At 41.8% G+C, this 26,093-nt stretch overlaps 1 protein-coding gene across 1 annotated transcript in view; it reads left to right on the top strand.

Annotated features, from left to right (window-relative positions):
• The window catches only part of agbl4 (AGBL carboxypeptidase 4), a 242,999-nt gene that overhangs the window by 97,061 nt on the left and 119,845 nt on the right, over nt 1–26,093 (top strand). The window contains exon 4 of the mRNA XM_041040554.1: nt 1,273–1,367. Within this exon, the coding sequence (XP_040896488.1) occupies nt 1,273–1,367 (95 nt within the window). The remainder of the gene's footprint in view (nt 1–1,272; nt 1,368–26,093) is intronic.

Genomic DNA, 26,093 nt, shown 5'->3' with positions numbered 1-26,093 from the left:
TGGAGTCAGAGTAAGGCTGTATTTGCCTGAGGGGAAAAGGCTGAAAAGTAGCTCTCGCAACAGATGTGCGGGGCAGTAAAGTGTAATTGAAATGCCAGCAGCAATGGTCTTATCTCCCTGCTACAGGAGCCTGCTGCCAGTCTCAACATCAGTTAGATGTCATTTTACCTAAGTCTGAATCAGCCTGCCACAATCCGCAATCCCCATTCCTCTGATGCTAGGCAGGAGAAAAAGGGAGAAATGGATGAGGGGGAGGGAGAGGAGAAAGAAAAGGAGGGAGAGAAGGGTGGGGAGTCTGTAATAGGATTTCAGTAGCACCCAGTTAACTTCCACCACCTGGACTTAGTTGGTAATTTGATATGCCCCATCAATAGGATTCATTTACCTCACCGCAGTATTACCATCGCCATTCATTTGACTTTTTAAAAAATATATTTATTCATTTCTCTCTCTCCACATTTTTCCACTCGTTCTGATCCTAATCGTGCATACTGGAGGTGGGAGGAAGCAGGGTAGGGCTGTTCCACAATATTTAAGCTAAGGAAGAAAGTCCTTGGTCCAGCGGAGGTGGAAAGCCAGACACCATCGCTCCAGGCAAAGCTTAATGTTTTGGGCCAGGCAGCATCCCTCTGGGGAGAACCATAATGTCCTCCCAGATTAGAGACTGGCACTCCTCAGAGCTGCTGCCTTTTTATCAGGAACTTTGTTACTGCAACATGGGATCATCTGCGGGACATTAAAGCTGCCTTATCTCCCCACTGTCATGTTAATGTGCTGTGATTTTGTGTGTTGTTGGTGTTATCCATGGTGGCACTGGCAACTTTTACCTCTTTCTGAGCTTCTTCATCTGTGTTTTTCAGCCACTCCCTAGTCACATGAGAAGGAAATGGTTGTAAAGTATGAGTCAGTTTGTGGCTTTTTAATCATGTGCACACTACACAAGACTTTCTGCGTTATGTCTTTTATTGTTTCAGATGTTTGCATTTAGCTGATTCCAACCACTATGACCAAATATTAAGGGTGCCTTTACATACATGTCTGATACCTTGCATCCCTCTTCTCCACTGGCGTTGTGGGTGCATTGCTGTATTTCTTTGCTGACACTACCTGTTGTTAACAGTGATGGTGTATTGTGTTGCTTCTGAGCTTGTGTGCTATGCAGTGCAAACAAAAAAACAACACAGATGCAGTCATAAAAACATTGCTCCATAGTGCTAGTTGTAGTCAAATTTTTGGTGACTTCAATGTGGCATGTTTTTCATTGTCTTTCAGAGAGTCATTTTCAATGTGGTCAACTTCTCCAAGACCAAGAGCCTGTACAGAGATGGCATGTCTCCCGTGGTGAAGTCTACCAGCAGGCCAAAATGGTAAGTAGGCGATAACAACATTAGTACAGATTTTATGTAACTTTATTTAAAGGTAAATCCTGTGTACTTTACTTTGCACGCTGTATTAGGATGCTGTTTCCTCTGTAAAATTTTAGTCCGTATTGTGCTCACTTGAAAGCTAACAGAGTAGTTTCTGCAACTTTGAAAAACTTTTCTTCTCAGCCCACCGGTAGACACACACATTCCCTCCCTCTCTCTCCTACACACACACACATACACTCACACACTCACTCTAAAGACTGATACTTTAGTTTTCCAGAGTGGATGCGTCTGGGCGCATTAGCATGTGATCCATTGGTTGCCAGTATGACGGCTGTCTGATGTAATAACGCTTGACTGATGGATGCAGAAATGTGTGTGTGTGAGTGTGTGTGGGAATGAATAGGTGTGGCAGGAGGGAATGGGCCTGGTGCAGTGGGGTTGGGCATGGCGTCTGCCAAGCAGGCTGGTGTATCCAGTGGGGCGAGGAGGGAGAACAGGGTAGTGTGATGAAGTGTTGCCGTCCAAGAGGAGCCCTGACATCTGTCATCAGTTGATGGAGGGCATCCGCAGAAACGCCAGGCATCTGCCACCCTGAGCTGTCTGCGTCTGCTAGCCTAGCGCCCGCACCAACCATATCATAGCACGCTGGTCGCAGGCTAATGGGAAGAGACAATGGGCACGACACCGTAGACAGGAAAGATGAACTGCTGTCTATGATACCGCACAGGGCAACACGATGCGGCTCGGCTCGGTTGCCTCGCTCTTTCTGTTTTGACTCCATGTGGTGTAGTTCCTCTGTTGTGCACGTGAAAATATGGCTTTTTCTTGGTGCCAGAGCCACTACTGTTGTCCCGTCCTGCCAGCCATTTATTTACAGTGAAGCTGGCAAGTGCATGCTTTAAAATTGGTGTCATTTCTCAGGTGTGTATAGTTACGCTGTCAGTTAAGTCACTGTGTAGACAGCCCTACAGTATAATGCAAAGTTACATCCCTGTTTCTTTATACATGGTAATAGTTTGCAGCAGTGGTAATTTAACTGACATTTTCTTCCAGGTAATTATTGTCCCAGGTTATGAAAAATGCCGCCTTCTGTATGATCTTGACTTCTCATTTGACATAATCGTGATAGTTTGAGGTGTTAATCTGTACAGGAGCCTTGTTCGGTCATTTAGGTCCCAAAGCTTTGCTTAATACGCTAATCATGCAACACTGGGCATGTTTATGTTTCAATAAGCTCTCATAAATAGGTATTTAAGTGACAGACACAGTGGGAGGTAACGTTGCCGAGGCCCGACTCCATTTACCTCCCCAGGCTAATACTGTTTTAACCGCTCCTCTCAGCACTGTGCCATCTAAGAGGCATTATGTCTCATGCACTTGTAGAGCCATTTTCAACTGTCTGGGGCTTCCAAGACCACAGCTGACATTGTTTGTGTCCCCACAAAGTGGTCAAGATGCTTTTAACACAACCACCTCTATTTGACTTTCCATGAGCACAACAAAGCACCGACAGCTCCTAAAGTAGCAATCTTCTTTTTGACAGTTACAGATATGGAATAAATAAAAAGGTAGAGCGTGGAGAGCTTCACCTGTCTGATCCAAACTCACACAGGACAGGATAAAGAAGGTACAGAGAGAGGGAGAGATAGATAGATAGAGAGAGAGAGGGAGACTTGCAGAGAAACAGACAGAGAGAGGATGGAGGAAGAAAAACACAAAGTACAAGAAAGAGAGATTACTGAGACAGCTAGACAGGGAGGACAGAATAAGAGGGAGTGAGCTGGAAAAGATTGCTCCCCCTCTCCCCACCACCCCACGTCTGTATTTATCAAAAGAATCGTCAGTATTAGCTCAGGAGTTGAAGCCTTTATCTCCCAGTGCAGGTGCCTTATGTCCTGGGGTCCCAGCATCGTTTGGTGCTGGAGGCTGCAGGGCTTGGCTGGCCTTGGCTAAGCTGGACATCTCAGTGAGAGACAACTGGCAGATTACAGTCCTGCAGGACGTTCGCTGCTACAGGTGGAAGGATCTATCCTCTACTCCTTCCCCCACCCCTCTCTTTCTCGCATCCCTCAGTCCATGACTCCTCCAGCCGGGAGACATTAGAGCCGACAGAGTTCTGCGTTTATTGTATCACTTGGCATTTAAACGCATCTACAGGTTTGCGTGTTTGATAACTAATGAATAATGGATAAACTAATTAGAAGGGATTACTTTGCTTTGAGGAATGTGAGACAGACAGTCTTTTATTCTTTCAGCGATCAAACGCCTAAATACTAATTCAAACATGAGCAAAGAAGCAAGGAATGAGAACTTTATTAGATACTATCCACAGTATAGCATGTGGAGCTTAATTTTTTTGTGTGTGTTGTGGGCATCATTAAAGGAATAGCAAAATAATATTTTATTTTGTGGACTCAACAATTGATTAACATTAACTTGTAGCTGGATCTGTGTAACGGAGAAGCTGTTGAATTAAAAGCAAACTGGTTGCTTCTTGTAAATATTAGCATCATATTCATTAATCACTGTGTCTTCCACAAATATTAAGTCTTTGAAATGAAATTGTCTCTTGTGATAGGTAGTTGACTTAAAGTTCAAAGTGGAAAAAAAATACCAAGAAATTGAGAAAAGGAGTCTTGAGTGTTTGTGCGAAAGAGGAAAGAGTGTAAACCATATTTTCTTGCACCAGTCTGTCGAAGACAACAGCCCCCTTGGTGACACTAGGTGCCAAACACACTCCCTGCAGTCTGCTTGTTGTTAGACTGCTAGAGCAAAGAATTGCCCAGCATCCTTATTTTCCGAGATAAGCTAATTAGAAAGTCAGAGAGCGTGTTGTAATGCAGCTGTTGGAGGCCGGAATGCCATGGGGTGGGGTAATGGCCAGGATGGCTGCAGGAGACTGACTGCATCAACCAACAGATGCTTCATACAGACTCCTGTGTGGAGCGGAGTAGAAGATATTAGATAGATACCAGATATTAAGGCTGCAATTAACAGTTATTTTCATTCTTGATTAATCTGCTGATTGTTTTCTAAATTTGTTTATTGTTCAGTTTGTGTAAGGTTAAAAGAAAGTGAAAAAATATCCATCACAACTTCCCAGGGTCCAGTTGCTCCTTTTGTCCAACCAGCAATCCACAACATGTCCCTCACAGAAATATGACTGAAATGATTGATTATTAAAATGTTTGATGATCGAGTTCCTGTAGATCAACTAATCCACTTATCACCCACTCATTACAGCTCTACTACACATCTATTTTAAAATACATTACAACAAACTTTCGGTGCAATGTAAAGACCATAATCCAATTAAATAACAACATCCACATTTACATTTTTGTTTTGTGTATGTATTGTGTAAACTAAAAAATGCTAAATAAAATACAATTCAGATATAGTTTACGTTTAACTCTGACATTATTGTTACTATAATGCTACAATCTAAAATACCTCTACTTTTCATTTCTAGCTTATTAGATCTGTGATGCATAATAGATTGGAAATGTTCTGATGTGTGGTGTCTCTTTTAATTAACTTTCCACTTTTTCGTCAGTCAGTAGGTGTGTGGATAAAAATAGCTACACCTCTAACTGATGAACAGTCAGAGTTGGAGGAAATGGGTTGCCAAACATTGCTTCTAAAGTTAGAACCAGCCAACCTTGATCAAGGGTAAATGCTTTTTCCTCTTTTTATTTATGGGAGGCAACAGAAAACAGGAGTGCTTTTCAAGCAGTTGTGCTCAGCTTCAAGTCGGTCAGACGGACAGACTGACAGTCAGTCAGGCAATTTTGCTTTTTTACCAGAATCCTTCCTGTAAGCGTGTGATGCAACAGCATAGTGAAATTCTATTTGGAGATGTCTGCCTCTTCATTGGGTTGCATGTTAGCAGTAATTGTTCTGTCAATCAGCACAGCTCCGGCCTGCCTGTTTCCCTTGCCACTTGTTAAGCCCTGGCAGAGGTCTGGGGGTGAGAAGAGGTGAGGCAGGGATAGGGAACGAGAAAGGATACCTCCACCGCTTTGTGTGCCTCTCATCGCTCACCTTTGTCTGTCTCTACAGTGTTTTCAGGCAGACTCACTTCCTGCCTGTGTCTTCTTGTGCTCTGTTTCTCACCTCTTTTTCCATTTTTTTTCCCAGTTTTTTATTATTTTGCTTTGTTTTAGCTATATTTATTTATTTCACTTTATTTCTTATATAGCGTTATGCTTTGTTGGATGAATTTTTATACCTTCAGCTCCATGGTTAAACCTGCAATAACTGACTTTTGTGGCCACATAAAGGCAGCAGAAACAAGCTCAGAACAACTTCGACAAATTACTGTAATGACACACTTGGCCGTTTTATTCATATTGCTCCTTTTAAATCAGTTTTTTGTGCACTGCTAGATACCCTACATCAACTAGTCCAGCTAGTCACTAACTTAGTCTGTCTGAAATTTGGACGAAGACACAAATGAAACTGCAGAAAAATGCTACATCAGAAGGGACCAGTAGACCAGCTCATATTTTGTACCCATACATCCCACAGTTTGATGGAAACTGCATCGATTAGCCTTATAAAAAAAACCCTCCTATCTAGAACCACCCATCCTCTCACTGCCATGCTGCTACGCTGGGTCCAAACACAGCGAATGTGTGACAGTAGTGAGGGAGATGGTCTCTCTCCTGAGGACAGAGTGTCAGGCAGCAAACTGAAGACAGACAGACTATAAAGGTTGTGTCAGAACCACATCAGAGCTTGCTGACTCCTCCCTACGTTCAGCGAGTTGGTGCTCTCCTCTTCCCTCTCCTCCCCTGCTGCTGAGCCACTTGCATAATTAACCATGTGGCATGCCTTTTAATAATAGACCTTTTAATTGTCGACAAATGAAGAGTGATGTAAAATAGCTAATAGCTTGCGCTAATTAATAGGGGAATTGAACGCTTGTTAATTAAGGGCAAACAGGACAAGGACCGGCTCGGGTAATTTAAGCAATAAAACCGAGACTAACGATTCATTTCCAAACAGACTCGCTTCATAAAAACATCAAGCGACCCCTGCTTTGCTGTTTGACAACACTTGCAGCCGATTTTAGCCTTCACTGTCATGTGTGCAGACCAGACTCACATAGACACACATGCGTAAGGGAAGTATACGCAGAGGACATGTAAACAGGTATGTTGTGGTGGCGACTCTGGTACAGATGTGATGCAACAAGACAAATCACAATTATATAGTGTCTTCATGTACATAATAACAAGGATTTGCCACAGCAGGAGTCTCAGAGGTATGATACGATGTCTGAGTAGCTTATTTAGTATTAAAACACAATGCATTAGGATGAATAAATTCCCATTCTGGTTGTTGACTTATATTGCAACTATTCAAGTTGATATTTAGCACAGGAGTGTTCTGTATTTCCCCCCTTGCTCATCTCCCTGTGGTCATACTTGTTAGACTCGAGGCTAAAGGAAAGAAATGGATTGTCAGCCAAGGCTTTACACATCCACTGTCTTTCTCAGGAGACCAGAGTAGCTTTACTGTCGTTTCACATCCATGTTTCTCGGTTTCACAGCTTTACTGGGATCTTTTACTGTAACATAATTTTTATTACACGTATACTGCGCCTACAGCCTGTATCTCTGTGTGGGTGTGTGTACATTTAATTTAAAACAGAGACTCTGTTCTGTGCTGCTTCCTTGCTCTAAGTCCTATTTTGGATTGGGAACCGTAGCAATCATTCAACAGTCTATGGCTTTTATATAAGATTTTTAGATTAAAAAAATGTTATATATGATGTTTCTTCCCCCGTCAACATTGTCTGTGCGATAAGGGAGACGGACAAAATCTTTTAATAAAAACCAAGCGCAGGAGAAAGTGAGACACACACACACTGGCACCTCATTATCTGTCACTGGTTTGTCTGCTGAGAGGAAATGGAGTGATGTGTGAATCTGAGTGAATATTTGGAAGAAGAAGAAGGGAATACCTGATGTACTGTAGCTGTGAAAGCCGTTCAGGAACTCTAGCCAAAATCTGGAGTGGTGGTCGTGTTCTGGGGCAATTCCAGTTGTCTTTAAAGAATTGAGACAGGAAAGTGATCACAAAGTTCTGTTTTATTAGATAAAAATGGCACTTATTTCCATCTCCACTTTTCTTTTCCATCTTGGAGTCTTTATTCTTTTGGGTAGGCCAAACCGGAGGGGGAGACAGAAAGGAAGAGAGAATGAGAGAGAGGGAGAAGCCAATCGGAACAATCAACAGCACGTGCAGCTTCCTTGTTCACAGAAACTCATTAGCATGCTGCCAGAGGAAGTGAAAGAGGATTATGTGGGAGAAATAATGGGACAAAATGTAACAGATTAATAATCTTCTAGATGAGGATAAGGATGTATGTGAGTTATAGCACATGTTTGGGCACAGTTTCCTGGAGAGAAAGAGTAGATTTAAAATAAAAAAGAGAGAAAGAGCGAAGGGTATTGCGGCAAAGAGGCAACTTGCTTTTGGCTCTCCATTCAACCCACAAATGACTTACCTGGACAGTTTTATGTTTGCCTAGAGGAGAATTAAAAAGGCACTTCATTTCCCCTTTTACAGGCTGGGTACGCATGTCAGCGCAGCCCTCCCTGAAAGTGCTCTAATCTAAATGCTTTTGTCAGGGGAGATTTGGTAGATTACAGCAGGCAGAGGTACAAATTGGTTGTGTCATCTTATAATGAACTAGGTGAGGCGTTGCAGTTTTTCTGCAGCCAACAGTCCCCTGATTACTGTACTGTAAGTCAGCGGCTGCTTTTAGTATTGTAGGCTGAAGACCTCACCTTCACCCCTCTTTGTTCAGGCAGCGTGTTCTTGTAAGCCCAGCGTGACACAAGACAAAAATTCTTAGTATTATTCGTATTTTTATATATAATATATATATATATATATATATATATATATATATATCCTCATCACATGCTAGACTTGCATTGCATGTATAGCAGCCAAGCCTGCATGCTGTGCAGGATACTGTGAAGGGTTTTGGGTGTTGATGCCTGGCTATAGGCTGTTTGAAGCTTATTGCGTGTGCTCGACATGATGGCGAGTTGACCCCCTGACTCCAACTAAAGGATTATGGGTATCTCAGCGATTCCACAAAGCCATGCTGTCAGGTGTTTACGGAACATATTAGGACACTCTGTAGGACTACATTATGCCCAAGACAGGAGTCTCTGTCTGTGTGTGTGTGTGTGTCAGACACTGTAATGAATTCAGATAGCTCAGCTAAGTCAGCAGTGGTGTAGAGCAAGTTCCAGCATCACAGATGCTTCAGCACGGCCAGTATCTGTGGTTGGCAGACCCACAAACCCGTTCAGCTCTCTCTTTTGAAAATAGATCCTTGAAGAAATCCTTCTCGTCCCCTAATTGCATTTGCGTCTCGTCCTCCTCAATGACTTTCTCTTTGCTGCTGCCATTGATACATAAACTCTCTCTGTGTAGATGCATGTCGGCATGAGTGTGTGGAGACACAGACGCACACGTGGACACACACAACCAGTCCTTTTTGCTAGCTGTCATCTGATCATCTCTCTCTCTTACTCTGTCCCTACATCTAAATCTGTGCTTTAACTGTTTTGTGTGTGTGTGTGTGTGTGTGTGTGTGTGTGTGTGTGTGTGTGTGTGTGTGTGTGTGTGTGTGTGTGTGTGTGTGTGTGTGTGTGTGTGTGTGTGTGTGAACACACTTCCATGGTTGTGTTGCTTGTATGATTGTATTGAAATAGGTCTCCTCTCTGCGTTGCTTGAATGCGTCTGGGTGTCAGAGATGTGAACGGTGAAATGGAGTGTGAAGTTCGGGGGATTGGACTGTCTCAAAACTCACGACTCTGATTTAATTACTGCAGCAGAGTTAAAGTTACAAGAAGAGAAGATGTGTGGAAAAAAGAGAAGAAGGTAGAAAGATGACAAGTTGGCAGAATAGTGATTTATTTACTCTTCCTCTCTTACCATGTGAGCCTAGTCAATTGTCCATATAATATGCATCCTGCCATCAGGGGCATATTGTTGTACATTGGCACTTATTGCACCACTGCTTGCTCAAAGGGTTATCACGTTATTGTTTCTGTCATATACTTATGTAGCTTTATCTGTCATCTGATCATTTTGGGCACAGAGAAATCACCTGTGTGAAAAGCGAGAATATCAGGAAGAATATGGCAAGAGAAAGACCATCAATCGAGTTCTCATCACATGTTCTAAACATCTTGTATTTTAGCATCAAAGTAGCTACATCCTTTGTGTTTTTAGAGCGGCCTGTTGTAGTGATATTGCCTGTTGTTTCCCCAATGATTGAAATCATCTGTGAGAGCTCACTGTTGAATCTGTCTCTGTCCATTTTTAAAATGACCATTTGAAAAAAACAAAAACAAAAAACAACTCATGTGTCACTGTCCACTGCACAATACAGGATAACAGCTCAAGTGGACAGCAAAACCACAGTGCAGCAGCTAAGCTTTTGTTTTCCAGAGAGAGCGATGCCACCCAGCCAAGCAGTGTGTGTGTGTGTGTGTTTTTGTCTGGGTGGCCTTGGGTGTGTGCACAACATGTGCACAAGGCTTGCTCTGTGAATGTGTGCATCTGTTTGTACTTGCTTGTGTTTGTGTTTGTCAGCATGTTTGTTGATGACACTGTAGGACATCAGGGTGGGATTGCTCTGAATGTGAGGAAACAGCTCATCTGAATATAGATGGGTCCCATCTGGAGGCGGTTGGCTTTGGCCCTTCATAATTTTGTAAGCAGCTAAGCATCTGGGGCCCGCTAATGAAACTAAAGGCACAGGAAAAGGCCCTGGGCTACCGCAGGCTGCCTGTAGCTGTCAGGAATGGAGGGAGGGAGATAGGAATGGGAAAGAGTGGAAGAATGGATGGAGGGAGACATGGGCCAGGAGGAAAGAGTGTGCTGAGAATATCAGGGGTCTTAAAGAGACCTAGATGACTCCTTTGAGAGAGCAGGCAAGAAAGCCAAGTAGGCCATTAGAAAACTGAGCCATAAAATGAAGACAGTGGTGTCTTTATTGTGGCCCATTAACTCGGATGTTCATGCAGAGATAGCAGCACTATGTGCCACTGTAATGAGCAATACAACCATGCCACAGCATAGAATGATGCACTGTTAAAAAAACGCTCTGGTTAAGTAGAGTTATGTTAACTACTAGAATCAGATTTTGGGAGCAGTTTCAGACCCTAATAGCTCACCTGGATTTTGTGCCTGACCTACAAGTAAATATCAGCAGGATATATTCTAGTCCATCATTTTTCATCAATTTCTTTTCCTCTCCTCTGCATGAAACTGAATAAAATCGAAAGGAATCGCTTTCATCTTCTCAAAAAAGTGGATGAGGGAAAAGGTTTTATGTCTTTCTGTTTTTCCACCGCTGTTCCCACTGCTTGCTTCATATCTTCTTGCCTTCCCTCCAATAATGTGGATGACCCTGAGCAACTGTACTGTCCACAGTGGCTTCTCCTTATGGTTTGCGTAGGGAATGGAAAGCCATAGGCCCTTCTTCTTAAACTTTATTATTATAGCTCTTTTATTCCTCCCTCAGCCTGATTTCCCAGTGGAAATGAAATGAAAGAGCAATTGGTTCTCCTTTTTATTAGTGTCATCTTTGTTTTCTGGCCCAGAGAGTAAGATTGCCTGATCTCAGAGAGTTGTACTTTTACCCCCCATCTGAAGTCACGGGGAAGAAAAACAATAACAGGGAAAATAACAATCAGCATCGTAAAAAAATGACCTGTCAAAATGAGTGTGTCTGAAACTGGAGGGCCGCCAGCATGCCGACACCCATCAGTTGTTTATGACGGGATGAGTCAGTCAGAGCCTGACGGTGGCCTTCACTATCTGCCAACTCCTACAGTCCAGGAAAAGATGTTTTAGAGGAGATTAGGATGCCAGACAATGGGGGGAAGACGGGTGTGGAGAGGAGAGGTGGAGGGGGAGGGAGAAAGGTGGAAGGTGAGAAAAACGAATGGAAGAGAGGAAGTAGCTTCAAAAAAAAGTGAGGGTTAAAGCATAGAGGAGGAGATGGAGGGGAGGAGGAAGGAGGAGGACTCCCCTGAGGTTCCTACTAACCCCGCGGAGACATGCTGACAGGGGATCAGACTCCTCATGCACAGCGCCTCAAATCATTTATTCATCGCCTTCATTAAGAGAGAATTACAAGGCTGCTTAAGGACCCCCAGGTCACTCACTGTTCTCAGTCATCACTATTCTTAATGAAAGCCTCCAGTGTGTCCTAACTGTCAGCTGTTTATGGGCTGGTAATATTGTGGATTTTGAGTAACAATTACTGTCAACTAACGGACAACTTTGCTGCATTTACACCATTTCAAGTTAATTACAGTATATTCTGCTGTATTTTTCTGTTATGTGTAATTTAACAGTACATATCAGTGCAGTGGCAGATGTGTACAGTAGTACCACTAATCAAATGTAATGACACAGAATGATTTGGGTAAATTTTGCATTATTCTCATAATGAATGCTTGTGATTTTGAACCAGCAGACAGTAACCTTCATTAGCAGCCGATGTGGGCCTCTACAGTATCTCCTGCCTATCTCATCTAACTTCAGCTTGCAGACAGTACAACACAACAGTGATTGTCCTCTGGACCTTCACACGTGTAATTATAACCGAGAAAGATAATTAAGGAGGCGGAGACGAAGACAGATCTTGTCATTTAGTGAACAATGCCGTCCAATCTACTCATGTGTATTCTACTTCCTGAATTATCAGCTGACATGTCGGCGCAATCAGCCAGAAAGCTCCTTGCTCCATTTGAAAGCCATGAATGTCAACACGCAAACCTCTAATCTAGTTAAGATCCACAAGCTGATGACATCTGAATATGCATAGAACAAAGACTAGGGTTCATGTTGCTGTTATCTCTCATAAATCTCACCTCCTGGTTATCAAGCAGTCTGTCAAAGAGCCGTGTGATTGAAATGTCCCACATTTATTTTTACAAATAAGATAATATATAATATAATAAACAAGATTTATTATAGGCCCCTAGCCAACCCCCCACCCCGCTTTAGCACAACAAATTGCCATTTAACATTTTCTTTAACTAAACTTATTAATATAAGTTTTGGCTGTATGTCCACCAGCTGGCATGAGTTTACCACTCCTCTTGGCTGTTTAACAAAAGTAAATGCACAAAGCAAGGCTTGACAGTTAAAAAACAGCAATGGATGCTGCTGGGAAATAATTTTATCTCCAGTACAAGTCGGGTGGTTTATATTTTCATTTTAACAACATACCTGCCTTCAAGTGAAGCAAGAGCTTCTCCCTGTTTTTTTTTTTTTCTTCCTCTTTGATGCTCCAGACTCATACTGTCTTTTGGATGCCATCTTTGCAGCCTCTGACTGCTGATTGGTCCGATGTTGATTGTTGCCAATCGTCATGACGGCGTGTGCACGGTGTCACATTACAGCTACCATTACCCTTTGCTTCGCTCGCACTTAAGGGTGCTCATTGTGCGTCTCATATTGCGCAGCGCTGCGCATCACTGACGCAATGTGCGCAGAGGTGAGCTGCATGAATCATTCACGCATCTCGCTCAAAACGGGGCCCCCTCTGCAAACGTGGGGCCCTACGCACAGTGCATGTTCTGTGTATAGGGAGGGGCGGGGCTGAAAATTACAATCAAACCTTTAGCGCATTTCTTATAGAGGGTAAATATTTATATTAAATAGTAAAACCCACTGTATGCAGAATGTTACATGCACAGAGTTGTGTTTTTAGGGTTGGCATGGCCATGCCACCCTTGGGGTGGTGTGGCCCAATGTGATATCTTTTCATGGTGCCCAAAATCCCTGGCAGCGCTCCTGGTAACAGTTCTAGCAAAGAATGAAATCTGTACAATGCTGATACAAGAAAAACAAAACACAACACAAATTCAATTTGTGAATAATTTGATTTCTTAAAAGATTTCAGTTGGTGTTCTGGTAGATGCTTATGTTTTCTAAATATTGTTTGAAGGAATATTTATGAGGAACAGTAATCTCTGGGCTGTGGGTGCTTGGCATGTGTGTGTTAGAAGCACGCAAGTAAGCTAGTATAAGAGATGGAGATAGAGATCATCAAAACCTATAGAGTCAAAGTATAGGGACCCAGTGATGCATTCTGTTCAGCCGACTGTAAAAATGAATGAATAAATAAATAAAAATGTTTTTTGATGCATTCAGTGGCCAGGTCAGGGTTCAAATTTGTTATGATTTTTGATGTGGGACTGGGATTTAAATATTGAAATACATATACACATGATGCCACAGACGCTCTGTGACTACTCCAGAGGGAATTAGCACCGAAGACCACTGTCAGTCCCCGGGACTGGAAACTGATAGGGATGATTTGCTGAGGTACATTTTTTCAGCTCCTTCAATATCTATATCTCAACTATGCTTTTGTATGTTTGGCATTACAGACCAGTGCACAATACATATGAAACTAGAAGCATTTGTGTTTGTATGTACACCTAGTGTGTGAGTATGTATATATCTGGTGAGTGCAGGTATGGAGGTATGCATGCTGATATGGGCCAAATATATGTGGTCTTTCATGTCCAAATAATTGCATGCCAGCATACATTCACATTTCTGTGTGTGTGTGTGTGTGTGTGTGTGTGTGTGTGTGTGTGTGTATTTGTTTGTATGGAGTGGGTCTTCACTCAGTCTGGCACCTTCCCAGCTCCCCTGGCCAGACCAGCAGCTGGCAGACAGAGATTGCCCACTCATCAAGCCACTTTATCACTGGGCCCACAGAGTTCAAGGGGGCTGTCAAAGACCAAGCTGAGGAGCCTCCTCACTCCTTTAATACCAGCACACTCTTGCGCCACTGGTGTCGAGTGGCAAAACTTGGCCAGTGAGCCCTTGAAAAGAGTGGTTGTGTGAGTGAAGTACCACAGCTAGTTTGACAAAGGCTTAAATAAAGAACGAGAGCTAATGTGTTTGGCAGTAAGGCACAGCGCTCTATATTTTTCTGTGCATTTGGGAATCCTTGGCTTGGCAAGGTGCCTTTTTCTAGTCTGAAAATACAGTGTATGGAATTTTGCTGCTGATAGACACAAAAACAACAAACTCACATGTTCTTGCCAAGAGCAGCCTTCAATCCTCACTAAATTATTAAATAACAGAAAATACCACCATCACCTTGTTTTAGTGGTTGGTGTTTTGAGATTCTCCAGCACTCCTGTTTTGATTTCTAACCTTTAGATTGCTTTTTAAAAGTCCTACATTGAACAAGTTGTTACCAGTTAATGTCTTGCTCAAGAACATTATATATCACAATTGATGGGCACAGTATAGCACAAAGACTCCTGTAACCTCAAGATTTCACAATAGGAGCTCGATAACTAGCTTTAAGCCTGTACTTCTTCGCATCTTTACGCTGCCCATAAGTAACTCCAAAACTGTTCTCACTCCAGTCCTAGTAGCGTCCACTCCTGATCCGCTTTCCCTGTCTCACCCTCCCTAACACACTCCCTCCCTCCTTTGTCCTACTTAGCCAGCTACTGCAAAATCACTTATCTTCACCTTGCTTCCTCTGTCTCCTGCTAATACACATTAGCAGCCAGCAGCCATATGTAATAGGGCTGTGCGTGCCCCTGCTGGTATAATGGTCTCTCTGACACTTCTCCCATTAAATTTGGTCAGGCAGCGCTGCACAGGAACCCTCTGCACACTCTAAAATATTGTTATATAACTACCATAAACAAGCCGGCCATTGTCAGTGACTTTGGGAATAGCTGGTGGACTATTTTTGGTTTTCTTCTGGTTTGTTGTACTTTTCCTTTTTCCTCTTTTTTTTTTAATGACTCCGTTCTTCTCCCAGAACTCTCTGCCTTTGGGCTATGAACCTTTTTACCACCATAATAGCGGACGCATAGCTAGATTATGAAACTCATCTGATTATAATGTGACTAAGTGGACATGTCTGCTATATCTAATGGGCCTGTTTGTAATCTCCCATATCTCTACAGTAGCACCACATACAGTAACTAGATAGCATCGGCTGTCTCCTTCCTCTGTGTGTGGTGAAACCCAGGCCAAGTCGCTGATAACGTGATCATCAGCGGCATCCTTAACTGTTACTGTGACAAACGAGAGCTCTGATCCCGCCCGATAAGCGACGTATTCATTTGTTTAATTAAAACAGCTTGTCTCATCATGGTGAGGGGTCATTTTAGAGAATGTTAGAATTAAAGCAGGTAATTAAGTAAAGCTCCAGATAAGAAACCCCACAGATGTGGCTGCTTCTGCCAGTAGGGAAGGCAAACTTAATCTATCTTCTCTGCAATCCCACAAGGTCATTCACTTTATTAAAGTCTGATGCCACTACCACTGCCCACCAGCCCAAGATGATGAAATATTTTATGTACTTGTTGGGAAGAAGGGAAATAGAAAGGAAGAAGGAAGCGAAACAGAGGGTGACGAGAGCCGCTAACAGCACAGGGTAAAGTCTATAATACTACTACACAAAATTAAGGCAATTAAAGATTGCTTGTTATCTTGTCTATGAGAACAGGAGAAGAACTTGTACAGCAACGAGCACCTTGACAAAGATATTTGTTTGGCCAATGGAGTGTGGCGTTAATTATCACAAGCTGATTAAAGACACAGAGCGGGAATGGATGTCGTTTGTCTTGCCAGCCTTAGAAACTACAACAGCCAGCCAGGGTCATTATTTTAAGGGGCCTTTCTGGGCTATTTTTAGATCTGGGGCTGGTTTCCCAAATGTTTCTCAGCATACAGATTTGCTCTGTTTTACAGTGAGTCAGTAGTACAATGGAATATCATAGGATAATCACTCAAAACAGCTGTTACAGTGAAGAGGACAGAAATGTCAGCATTAACGGATGGTTCTGATTTCTCCATCAGTTGTGTGCCGTCAATGGTATAATGGAAAAAAGTACACTTTATTTATTTATTTTCACTAATCAAGATGAGCTAAAAGCACCCGCAGCCTGCCACATATGATGTTTTGCATTCCTAAGGATATCAATTTAAATTCAAAATATGTCAGTCCATGTTATGTTTACATGTTATGTTTTGTAAGTAAATATTTCTCCCAGAGATCAGAAATGGAGTAGAATAGAAGTTCTAAAATGGAGATACTCAAACAAAGTACAGGTACCTCAAAATTTAATTTATGTGAATATGAATGTATGAGTACAATACTTGAGTAAATGCACTTATTTTCTTTCCACCACTTTGTGCTTGTGCATGTGCCTGTGTAATGTAAAATGTGTAAACTTGTAAGATAAGGAAAGGTTGTATTTCTAAGTTTATCTTTTATAGTCAATCTGCTTTGTATTATTCAGGTCTCTCTCTTCTTCTTTCTTTCTGTTTTGCTTTCTGTCTCTTTCGCTGTCTTTCTTTCTTACGCAGCCTTTATGTGTGAGTGAGGAGGACTCATATAAAGCTCACAAAACCACACACACTCACACACAGAAATACAACCTTCCGCACAAGCCCTCTCAAGGCCAGGAAAACAAATATGCCCATTTTCCTATTTGATTGGGTGTCAGCATGGGGAGGAAGGGGGACAGGTGTGATGCATAAAATGACCCTGTGACTCCATCACGCGTACGACAGCTTTATGGTGAGGAGGTGTTTCAATCACACTACTACCCTGGAAGGCATCAATCAGTACACACATGCAGACACACATACACACACACAACCCCACAAACACACCAATACATGTTAACACATTCCTTTCATGATGACAGAGAAAGGGCAGCAGAGCAGTTGTAGTATAAGTGCTTCTTTGCCGCAGGCACAAAATACTAAGCTTCGATTCAGATTTTGTATTTTTACTTTTACTATCACATCAACCCAAAAGGTGAACAATGCAATGTGTAACTTTTCAACATCAAGGTACCAATTATTAAATAAATACTACATCATTAGCCTGTCTATAACCCTGCAATTTGTAACCTAATTTATTCCTTTTTCCTTGAAAGGCTTTTCAGTGAACATGTTTCAGTAAAACATGTTTCTAAGTTAACAGCATATAGCTACCAGTGAACAGGATTGTGAGATAGTTCTTTCTCCACAGCAACTGAGCAGAAGAAAGGTTGTTTGTGTCTGTTAGTCCAGTCTTAAATGTAAAAAGGTGTTTAAAAACAGAGCAACAATGGTTTCCCCAAAGAAGTGTTGATATACATGGAAGTAAGTGCTGTGAGAGTGGAGGAATCATTGCGAAAATAAAATGAGGTGTTTTGCATCAAAGCCAGCATTGCTTCCATGTTTCTGTTAAATACTTCGGCATGATGACATTAAAATATTGTTCACTAATAAGACGAGAGCTAGCTTGACCTCACTGGAGAACTCTTTAAGTTTGCAGCCCTCTACGATAAAAACACTAAGAGTTTGCAGCCAATCTAGCAGCTCTTTACGGCTGTACATAGGCTTGACAGTGCTTGGACTTAAATATCTATTCTAGCTTGGAAGTGCTCACGGTGAAAATGCTAACAGGCTGATGTTTAGCAGGTATGTTGTTTACCATGACCACCATCTTTAACATGTTAAAATTTGCATTAGTTTAATGCTGTATTAGTTTAATGCTGCTGGAGGAAAAAATAAGGGTTCACCAAAGTTATTTCAGTTCATCCTGAGGAGGACATGCATGTCTGTACCAGATTTCATGGCAGTCGACCCATTTGTCAAGAAATGTCACTAAATACCAAAAATGTCAACCTTCTGGTGACGCCAGATAAAAATTAAGGGATAACCAAACCGAATAAGGCACCATCGATATCTGTACTGGACTTCAATTTATGTCCAGCAATCCAGGGGTTCATACCATTACCAATTCATTATTAAGGTTTTGAGCTGAAAAGCTCAACAACAATGATCAAAGTAATGACAAAAGAAAAAACAGTGAAGTTAAATTAGATGGGTGGGAGACCTTCAGCTCAGAGCCCCCTGTGTTGTCAGGCATTTATTGTGCTGGAGTGTCCTTGAGCAAGACACTGAATCTTTGTCAGTCTCATTGGTGCTCCTCTGCAGGTGACCTTGCCCTTTCCCTAGGCAAGTGACAATGTGTCTTTCACCTTAGGGCATTTATGCAAAAAAAAAAAAAAAACAGGAATTAAATGCTCTCTCATGACTATTTCAAATATGGTTTGAACATGCAAACTCGGCTGAATTGAACCAGCCCTGGATTTGATTTTGTTCTCTTATATGTTAGAGCTGTGAAAAGTCACAAGAGCCTCACTGTGTGGCTGCAGCATGTAAGGGACACGCCTATACAGCTTCCTTTTCGCCACTGCAATGAAACACAGGAGTGCAGGGAGAAGCTGTCGTGTGTGTGAGAGTGTGTGTGTGTGTGTGTGTGTATGTGTATGTGTATGTGTGTGTGTGTGTGTGTGTGTGTGTGTGTGTGTGTGTGTGTGTGTGTGTGTGTGTGTGTGTGTGTGAAAGAAAGCAATGGAGACAGAAAGGAGGGGTCGGCATCATACATGTATGTGAGTGTGTGTGTTTGCATGTGTGTTGTGAGGGGTTAAATGAAAGTCAGTGTGCTCACATGGGGCATCATAAGCAGACAATGAAAAATGAGAGTGGAGAAGCTGTACAGCTAGTTTCCCTTTGGGAACAGCTACAAGCAGGTGTATGTACCTTTGGTGATAATCGCTTCATGTGTTTCTGCGTGAGTGTGTGTATTTCAGTGTGTAAGTGAGAGAGCAAAATGAAAACGGGTGAACAAACGCAAGTTTTTACCTTGTCGTGGTGTGTCTGTGTGTATATGTGAGTGTGTAGGTGAAGCAGGGGTGTATTCACATTAACCCTTTCCATTTTTCAGAGGTGCCCATCTGATTAAAGCAGGAACCAATTCCTCAGAAATCTCATCTTCAAAGCGTATCAATTCAGCCTCAGCCCTTGTGCGTTTTTTTTAATAATCTACCACCTTCAGTAGGTTCTGTATTAAAATGAGCCTTGAACTAATGTTGTGGTTAAAAATCAGTTGGTTTCATTTTGAGGTGCAGTTACACCTAAGTGCAGGACATTTTTGTGCATATTTCAGAGCAGCACTGTACTGGTGAAAAGGTTTTGATGGTGTGTTTTTGTACTTGTGGAGGAAGGCACTCACAGTTACTAACACAACTGATCTGTAGTCAGTCAGTCATGCACTGTGTTTGTATGTTCACTGTTTATTTCTAGTTTGATTTTCCTTCAACCCTGTCAGAACAGCAACTAAAGGGAGGTCAGTGTTTGCCGGTGCTTTTATTTGGAAGGTACCATCTGTATGGAATAGGAATAGAAATTGAAAGTCTTCTAGCCTTAGACAATATCTGGCATTCAGAGTAACACTACAAAATTCATGTCGTCCGTTTTTACCTCCTGCTTCTTTACACGCATACAATGAGTGCAGAGCATTGCACAAGTCCTTGTTCAGTCCGACCACGTATTGAAAGTAGCACGTCAGCAGCACAACACCACAGCTGTAGCCCTCCATCAGTGTCTTTACTGCCGCTATACTGCTGTGAGCTCAGAAGTGTTTTAACAATGCTCACAGACCAATATAAAGCTGTGTGGCTGCAGCACGTGTGTGCTCGTGTTGGAAGACAGTAGCCTGAGCTGCACAGTCAGAATAGATGGCTGCACTGATTAAAATGAATATAATTAAGAAGTAGTAGTAGGTGTTCATACACCAAGCACAAATGACTTTGAAGTCACTTAGATTATACCAGCCTATAGTGGGTATGTGCTGTAGTCTCTCCACATATGAGGAATTACTTCATTTATTTATGAATGGTGACAATAGTAGTTTTGCACATTCATATAATTTAAAACAAAGTTTAGTTTAGTGAATATCTTAAATACAGCAGCACTGTGGTACCATTGCCCTTTTGTCTTTTGTTTTTAAGTCAGCAAAATTACACAGCTTCAGTGTTTGTTGGAATCATCTTTATTTTCCACCTGTCGCCTGGAAGCTGCTTTCACTTTCATTTTCAATCTTCTACAAAATTCACATTTCAAATCTAACTTAAGATTCTCTGTGTGGCAGAAACCTGGACGCATTACAAAGCACTATGTAACAATGGAGCATTTTTAAAGGGTTTCAGCTGCTCCACTATTATGTGAACAGAAATAAAGCTCTTCTCTGTGCTCCGTGTTCGTGTGCTTGACTGGACTCAGTTTTGTTGCACCATTTGTAGCAGGACAACTTACTGCTTTTCGATTCCTTTAAAGTGCAACTCCACATTACATCTGTGTGAACAAAAAGCACTGCTGCACTGACCTCTATGGGCTGACACGTTCAGGTTTGTTGCATTTCTTACCACACCCAAGTGTGTGTAGCATTGCAACACTGTGAAATCTAAACTGTCGTACTGCATAGGGGTGTGGACAAAGGATGCAGCACAAACAGGATTATTAGCCTGGATTTAGTTACTCTTTAAGTATATTAGCAGTATGTTAAGTATGTTAGCTGGTGACCTCAGTTAAATCAGCTCCAGCTTTGCTCCACCCAACTTCAGGAACAAGAAAGGAAATAAATTAGCAATTTATGTAAATGAAGGGCAAGAGAAAATTGATTCATTTTCTCAGGAGTTAAAAAAAAAAACATTACATAAATGTGAATATCATTATCCATAACTGGACTTTCAGTGACATATTGTATATATCTGCATAGAGAATTTGGAAACAGCCGGCGATTTACAGTGTAATTTCATTATATGAATCAGGTACCAGTAAAAAAAAATGATGGTAACAATCTTGTTTTTAATGTGTTCTGTAAGTGTTTTATTGATACCTGAGTAATCCAACAAAATGATGCTGTAAATCATGGGCTATATTATAAAGTGTAACCATAATTTGTATACCTGAAATGTATGTAATTATCCACCTGTTTGGTGTCTGTAGTGGTCCTGTCACTCTACACTGCAGGCCTCAATATTATTATTGCCACTGGTCCACGTATTACGTATACATCACAGTTTTATTCCCTTGTCCAGCAGCAGTGAGGACTAACATATAACTGTTCTTATCTCATGTCAGTCCAAACAGTGCTCTCCTGACAAGTGGTATTTGACTCAGTCAGAAACTGACACGTAGAGAGAGAGCGCGAGAGAACGACAAAGAGGATGTAGGAAGAAAGAGAAATAAGAGGCCCTGAGAGACAGGCCATTCCACAGCATCAGGATGTGAAACACTGCCAATCTTTTCATCGCATATGGACCTCTTTTTGTCTGATAGAATAATCAGCATGCACTCGACAGGAGAGTGAAAATTGCCATTCACGCACAAAAACATGGCAAGGATAGTCAATTATCTGCGGGGTTTGTTTTTCTCTCTCTGTGCTGTCCATTTGCATACTGCTCCTATGAGAAAGTGCTTTTGATGTAGTTAGACGATCCTGGTCAGTGTGATATTATGTGAATGTGTCTTATTAGCGTGCGGTGTGTGCAGACAGGGAAAAGGTCATAATGTTTCTTTGTTCCCATAGTTCTTTTGCCTCAATTAAGGCTAATCACCAGAGCCCAACATTGATCCAGCCTCTCAGTTTTTCTCATCCCTGGATTCTGATGATCTGCATGTGTGTGTGTGAGTGTGAGTGTGCACGTATGCATGCGAGCACTTCAGCATATGTGTGAAACAGAGAGAGCAAGTGCAGCCACACAGACAGAGACCGGGTGAATCATGTTCATGCATGAACCCATGTGAACGTGTGTGTAAATGTAAATGCCATTCTGTGATCTCCAGCACATCAAATGATTTACCTCTCTGGTGTAATGGAGCAATTTCTCTCTTTTTTTTCCTCTATTCCCCATCTCTCCTTTTCCTCTTCTTTCAATCTGCAGTAAAATATTCTTCCCTTTAGCTCTGTGACAACTCATCTGTCACTCAGAACAGCGAGCAGCAGGCTCATCTGACGGACAGGGCCATATATATGTGTGTGTGTGCGTGTGTGAGTATAGTGTGAATGATGAAGCCAATGTTGCTGTTGTTGTTCTTGTTTTTGATTGTTAACATAATTAGCCTACACCTAACTACACCCGTGATTGCTTCAGTGAATAATGCAAAGTTGCAGTTTGCATGAGATTGACTACTTTCACAAGCTTGCTGAAATACTTTTATGAACAGAATATTTATCTTCTGTCAGATTTTGAACTTTCTATTGACCAATGTTTTAAACTTGGCTACACATCCATCCTCTTCCCAAGAGCGGTTGGCCTCTTTCTTTCTTATTTTTGTGTCTTGAGAGTTGTTTTTATTTGTTTAGCCATGCCAGATATTGAGTTTTATAGAATTAACTTTGTGAAAGAAAATGATTTTCTGAGTGTGCAGACGCACTGGAGCCACACAAGTTAGGCTGATATGTTCCACATTCAGTGATCGCCAGATCCTGTTCTCTTAAGATTAAATGTTGTGATAGAACTTCTCAGAGCTATCTGTGACACATTCTACTGAAATATAATGGCTATAAGGACTCATCATGTCTTCATTCAAATCAGAGCCGACAAGCAGAAGCTGGCTGTTCTCTGGCACACATTGACTAAAATTCACTACACAGCTTCCCTGCTTTGAAAACCATTTCTTGTTTGGCAGTTTTGGATCAAGGTTTATGAAAGCAGCTTTAACACTTTTGTTCAGTGTTATCTGTCCACTTGGCAAAGTAGTAGGTGGTTGAAATGCATGGAAAGTGAGGGAAAATGTTATGCATTTGAATATAGTATTACTGATTTAAATCCTACCTTTGTTCTTTGTTGAGTCTATGGCAGAGACCAGTAGTTTATGGCCTTGTCATGGCCTTTGTCCTTGTCATGTCTGCTTATCAAATAGTAATTTGTCCAGCGTGAATGGCAGTCTACTGTCATGTGGGCAAACGCCACGCCTGGTTTGCTATTTTTCATCCAGATGGCTGATGCTTTGCTTTCAAATGAAACTATGAAATACAAGTACTATATCACAGCGTAGATTCATACTTGTTTTCTATATTTATATCTTTGACGTTCAGCGAGCAGCTGTGTGCTGCGGTGGGAATAATAGGCTGGCTTTTTGAGGGCCATAAGCCTTTAAGGGGAGCACAGCTCTGGCTGCTGCAGCCACAGGCTCTCTTGTGTAATAGCCTGTAATTCCTTCTGTCTAGTATAATCACTAACACAGCCTGACAGAACGTGTACACACACGGACAAACACACATATGTACGTACACATACATACATATATAGTACAGATAAAGCGAGAGAATGAAAGAGAGTGAGAGAAAGGCTTTTATCCAAGGGTCATAATCACATAGAGGAGATTGCAGTCACTTGTGCACAGCTGTCTCTGTGGTGGCAGACACTTTACATTGACCTGTGCCTCTGCACACCTGTTGAGAGAAGAGAAAAGAAGAGAAGATTATTTAGGCAAAGGTCAGGAGAGTGCAGTTACAGTAATACAGGTGTGTGTGTGTTCGTCTCTGAGGCCTTCATCTCCCACAGAAGCCCACAAGCCACACACAATGGTCCTAACACCATCAGCCACAAGAAAGTGTGTGTGTTTCGTGGTGGTGGTGGGGGGCAGGGGGGTTGGGCGGGCTGGTACAGGTGCCAGACTCTTCCCCCTACAGCCCTGTGGCGGCCGGAGAAGTTAATTGGCAGCATCTGGCTGTCTGAGAGACCAAGCACCCATCCACCCACCCCCTCCTTCCACCCCACCCTGTTCCTCTCTCCTCCCTCCTTCCCTGCAGCCTTCACCTCCTGTGGGTGCTGTTACCCCTGGCACACACATGGTGACACCCGTCTGGCTGCAGGCTGTGAACGTTGAGCGTGTGTGTCTATGTGTATGTGTGATATACCGGGGAGTATGGAGGCAGACAGGGCAGCCAGGCCCCCAGCTGCCACCGTCATGCCAAGGGAAATGTGGGCAGACAGGCTGGCATATTTGTGCCAAGGCCAGCAGGGCCCTCAAGGAGGATGGAAAGGAAGAGAGGGACACAGAGGTAGGGTGGAGGGAGGAGGGAGGGGGCGGAGGAGCAGATCGAGATTTTAGATGAGTACAGTTCTACTGATCTCGTGAAAGAAACAACTCATTCATGAAGTAAAAATACCAAACATTTGTTGTTTACAACCTAAAACTTAAATTGACATCCATCATAATTTCTCACATTCTGTAGACTACAAGTGATTATTTCGTAATGTAATCATTAGTGAGAACTTTTGGGAATCTCTCAGTTTGATTCAGAACCAATTCTTGATTCGAAACTTGAATCAAAAACTTGAATCTTGGTTCAGAAAAAAAAAAATTAAAAAAAAAATAAACTGCATTTATATGCAGTACAATGCAATATGCAGGAAGTAGTTCTCGTTTCATAGCTGCAAAAACTAGTAGAATTCATAATAAATGTAATATTGCAAGTCGTGGTACAGTAAGTGGTGGTATATATTTTAAAAGCTGAAGCAAATTTATCATCACTTATTTCAGTAGAATAAATGGGGAGGGGGGCGGTGTGCATGCCTCAAACATTGCCGGTTATACTGTATTTGTCTTAGCCCTGAGGTTATGGCATTATGTTTGTGCCTCAATACTGAGCACGCACTTGGACATTTTGAGCACAGAAAATATTTTTTTGCAAGTACATAAATTACTTTAGTGAAGAGAAATTATTACCATGCAAGGAATTATTTAATTTGAGCAAACAAAAATGTGATATTTTCTCATATAGTTTGTTTGCTTCTTTGTTATTGTCCCCATAAGCACACAGTGTTGACCTCTTTCACTCACTCAGCATCTCTGTGTGTGATCTCAAGTTCACCTGTAATTTCATACAAAGCCACCCCACTTCATTTTATGTTAAGTCTGGTGCAGATGTTTTCCTCGTAGATTCACAGTAGAAAACGTGACCTTCTGAACCTCATCCTGTGGTCAGTGAATGAGCCCAGGACCTCTGTAGCTTTTGAATATTCCTCTTCCTCAGTTTGTTTCTCACTGCTTACCTACTTGTAGCATCACGTGTCTCTTTTTCCTCCTGATCTCCTTTATGTAATAAAGAAATTTTTATACAGTCTCTTAACATTCTCTATTGCAATAAGGAAGGGTCAGAATTCAGTGTCAATATATCCCAGGTTGTTAGTAAGTTTAGACCATGTTTTCTTGTTGTCCAGTGCTGTACTTGCTGTACTAAGCGACTAAGTCATGTGAGCAGCTGCTAAATGAAAGATTAATATATTTTTTTATATTATCAGCCAGATGTTTAACATACATAAACAGTGTTGAAATAAACCTAGTTCATACAGTATAAAAAAAATATACTGCATGATAATAACATGAGAGGACAGGACATGAAACTGTTTTGTTTTGTTTGCCTTTGTGTTATAAGACAAAGGCGGACACATTAACTATTATTGCAGATTCAGCAGCACTGATTGTGACTCATGATATATTATTTATTTTGCTCATCACTGCATTATTCAAGCTGGTGGTTATTCTTCCACAATCCTTCCACAGCAGAAAGTCATTCTGATCAGTGTAATGGACTACAGGAGGTGAGCTCATCTCTATGTGGAATTTAATAAAGGTGATTTCAGAATGTGTCATGTGTGTTGCATTGCCTTTTACTGAGTAAATTTCAAGAGAGAATGATCTCATCACTCTGTGTGACTTTATTACACACACACACACACACACACACACACACACACACACACACACACACACACACACACACACACACACACACACACACACACACGTGCACTTTTTCTGAGGATA

The sequence above is a fragment of the Toxotes jaculatrix genome, chromosome 6 (genome assembly GCF_017976425.1).
Source record: "Toxotes jaculatrix isolate fToxJac2 chromosome 6, fToxJac2.pri, whole genome shotgun sequence".
In the NCBI taxonomy this organism is placed as follows: Eukaryota; Metazoa; Chordata; class Actinopteri; family Toxotidae; genus Toxotes; species Toxotes jaculatrix.
This window is presented reverse-complemented; position numbering and strand designations above follow the sequence as displayed.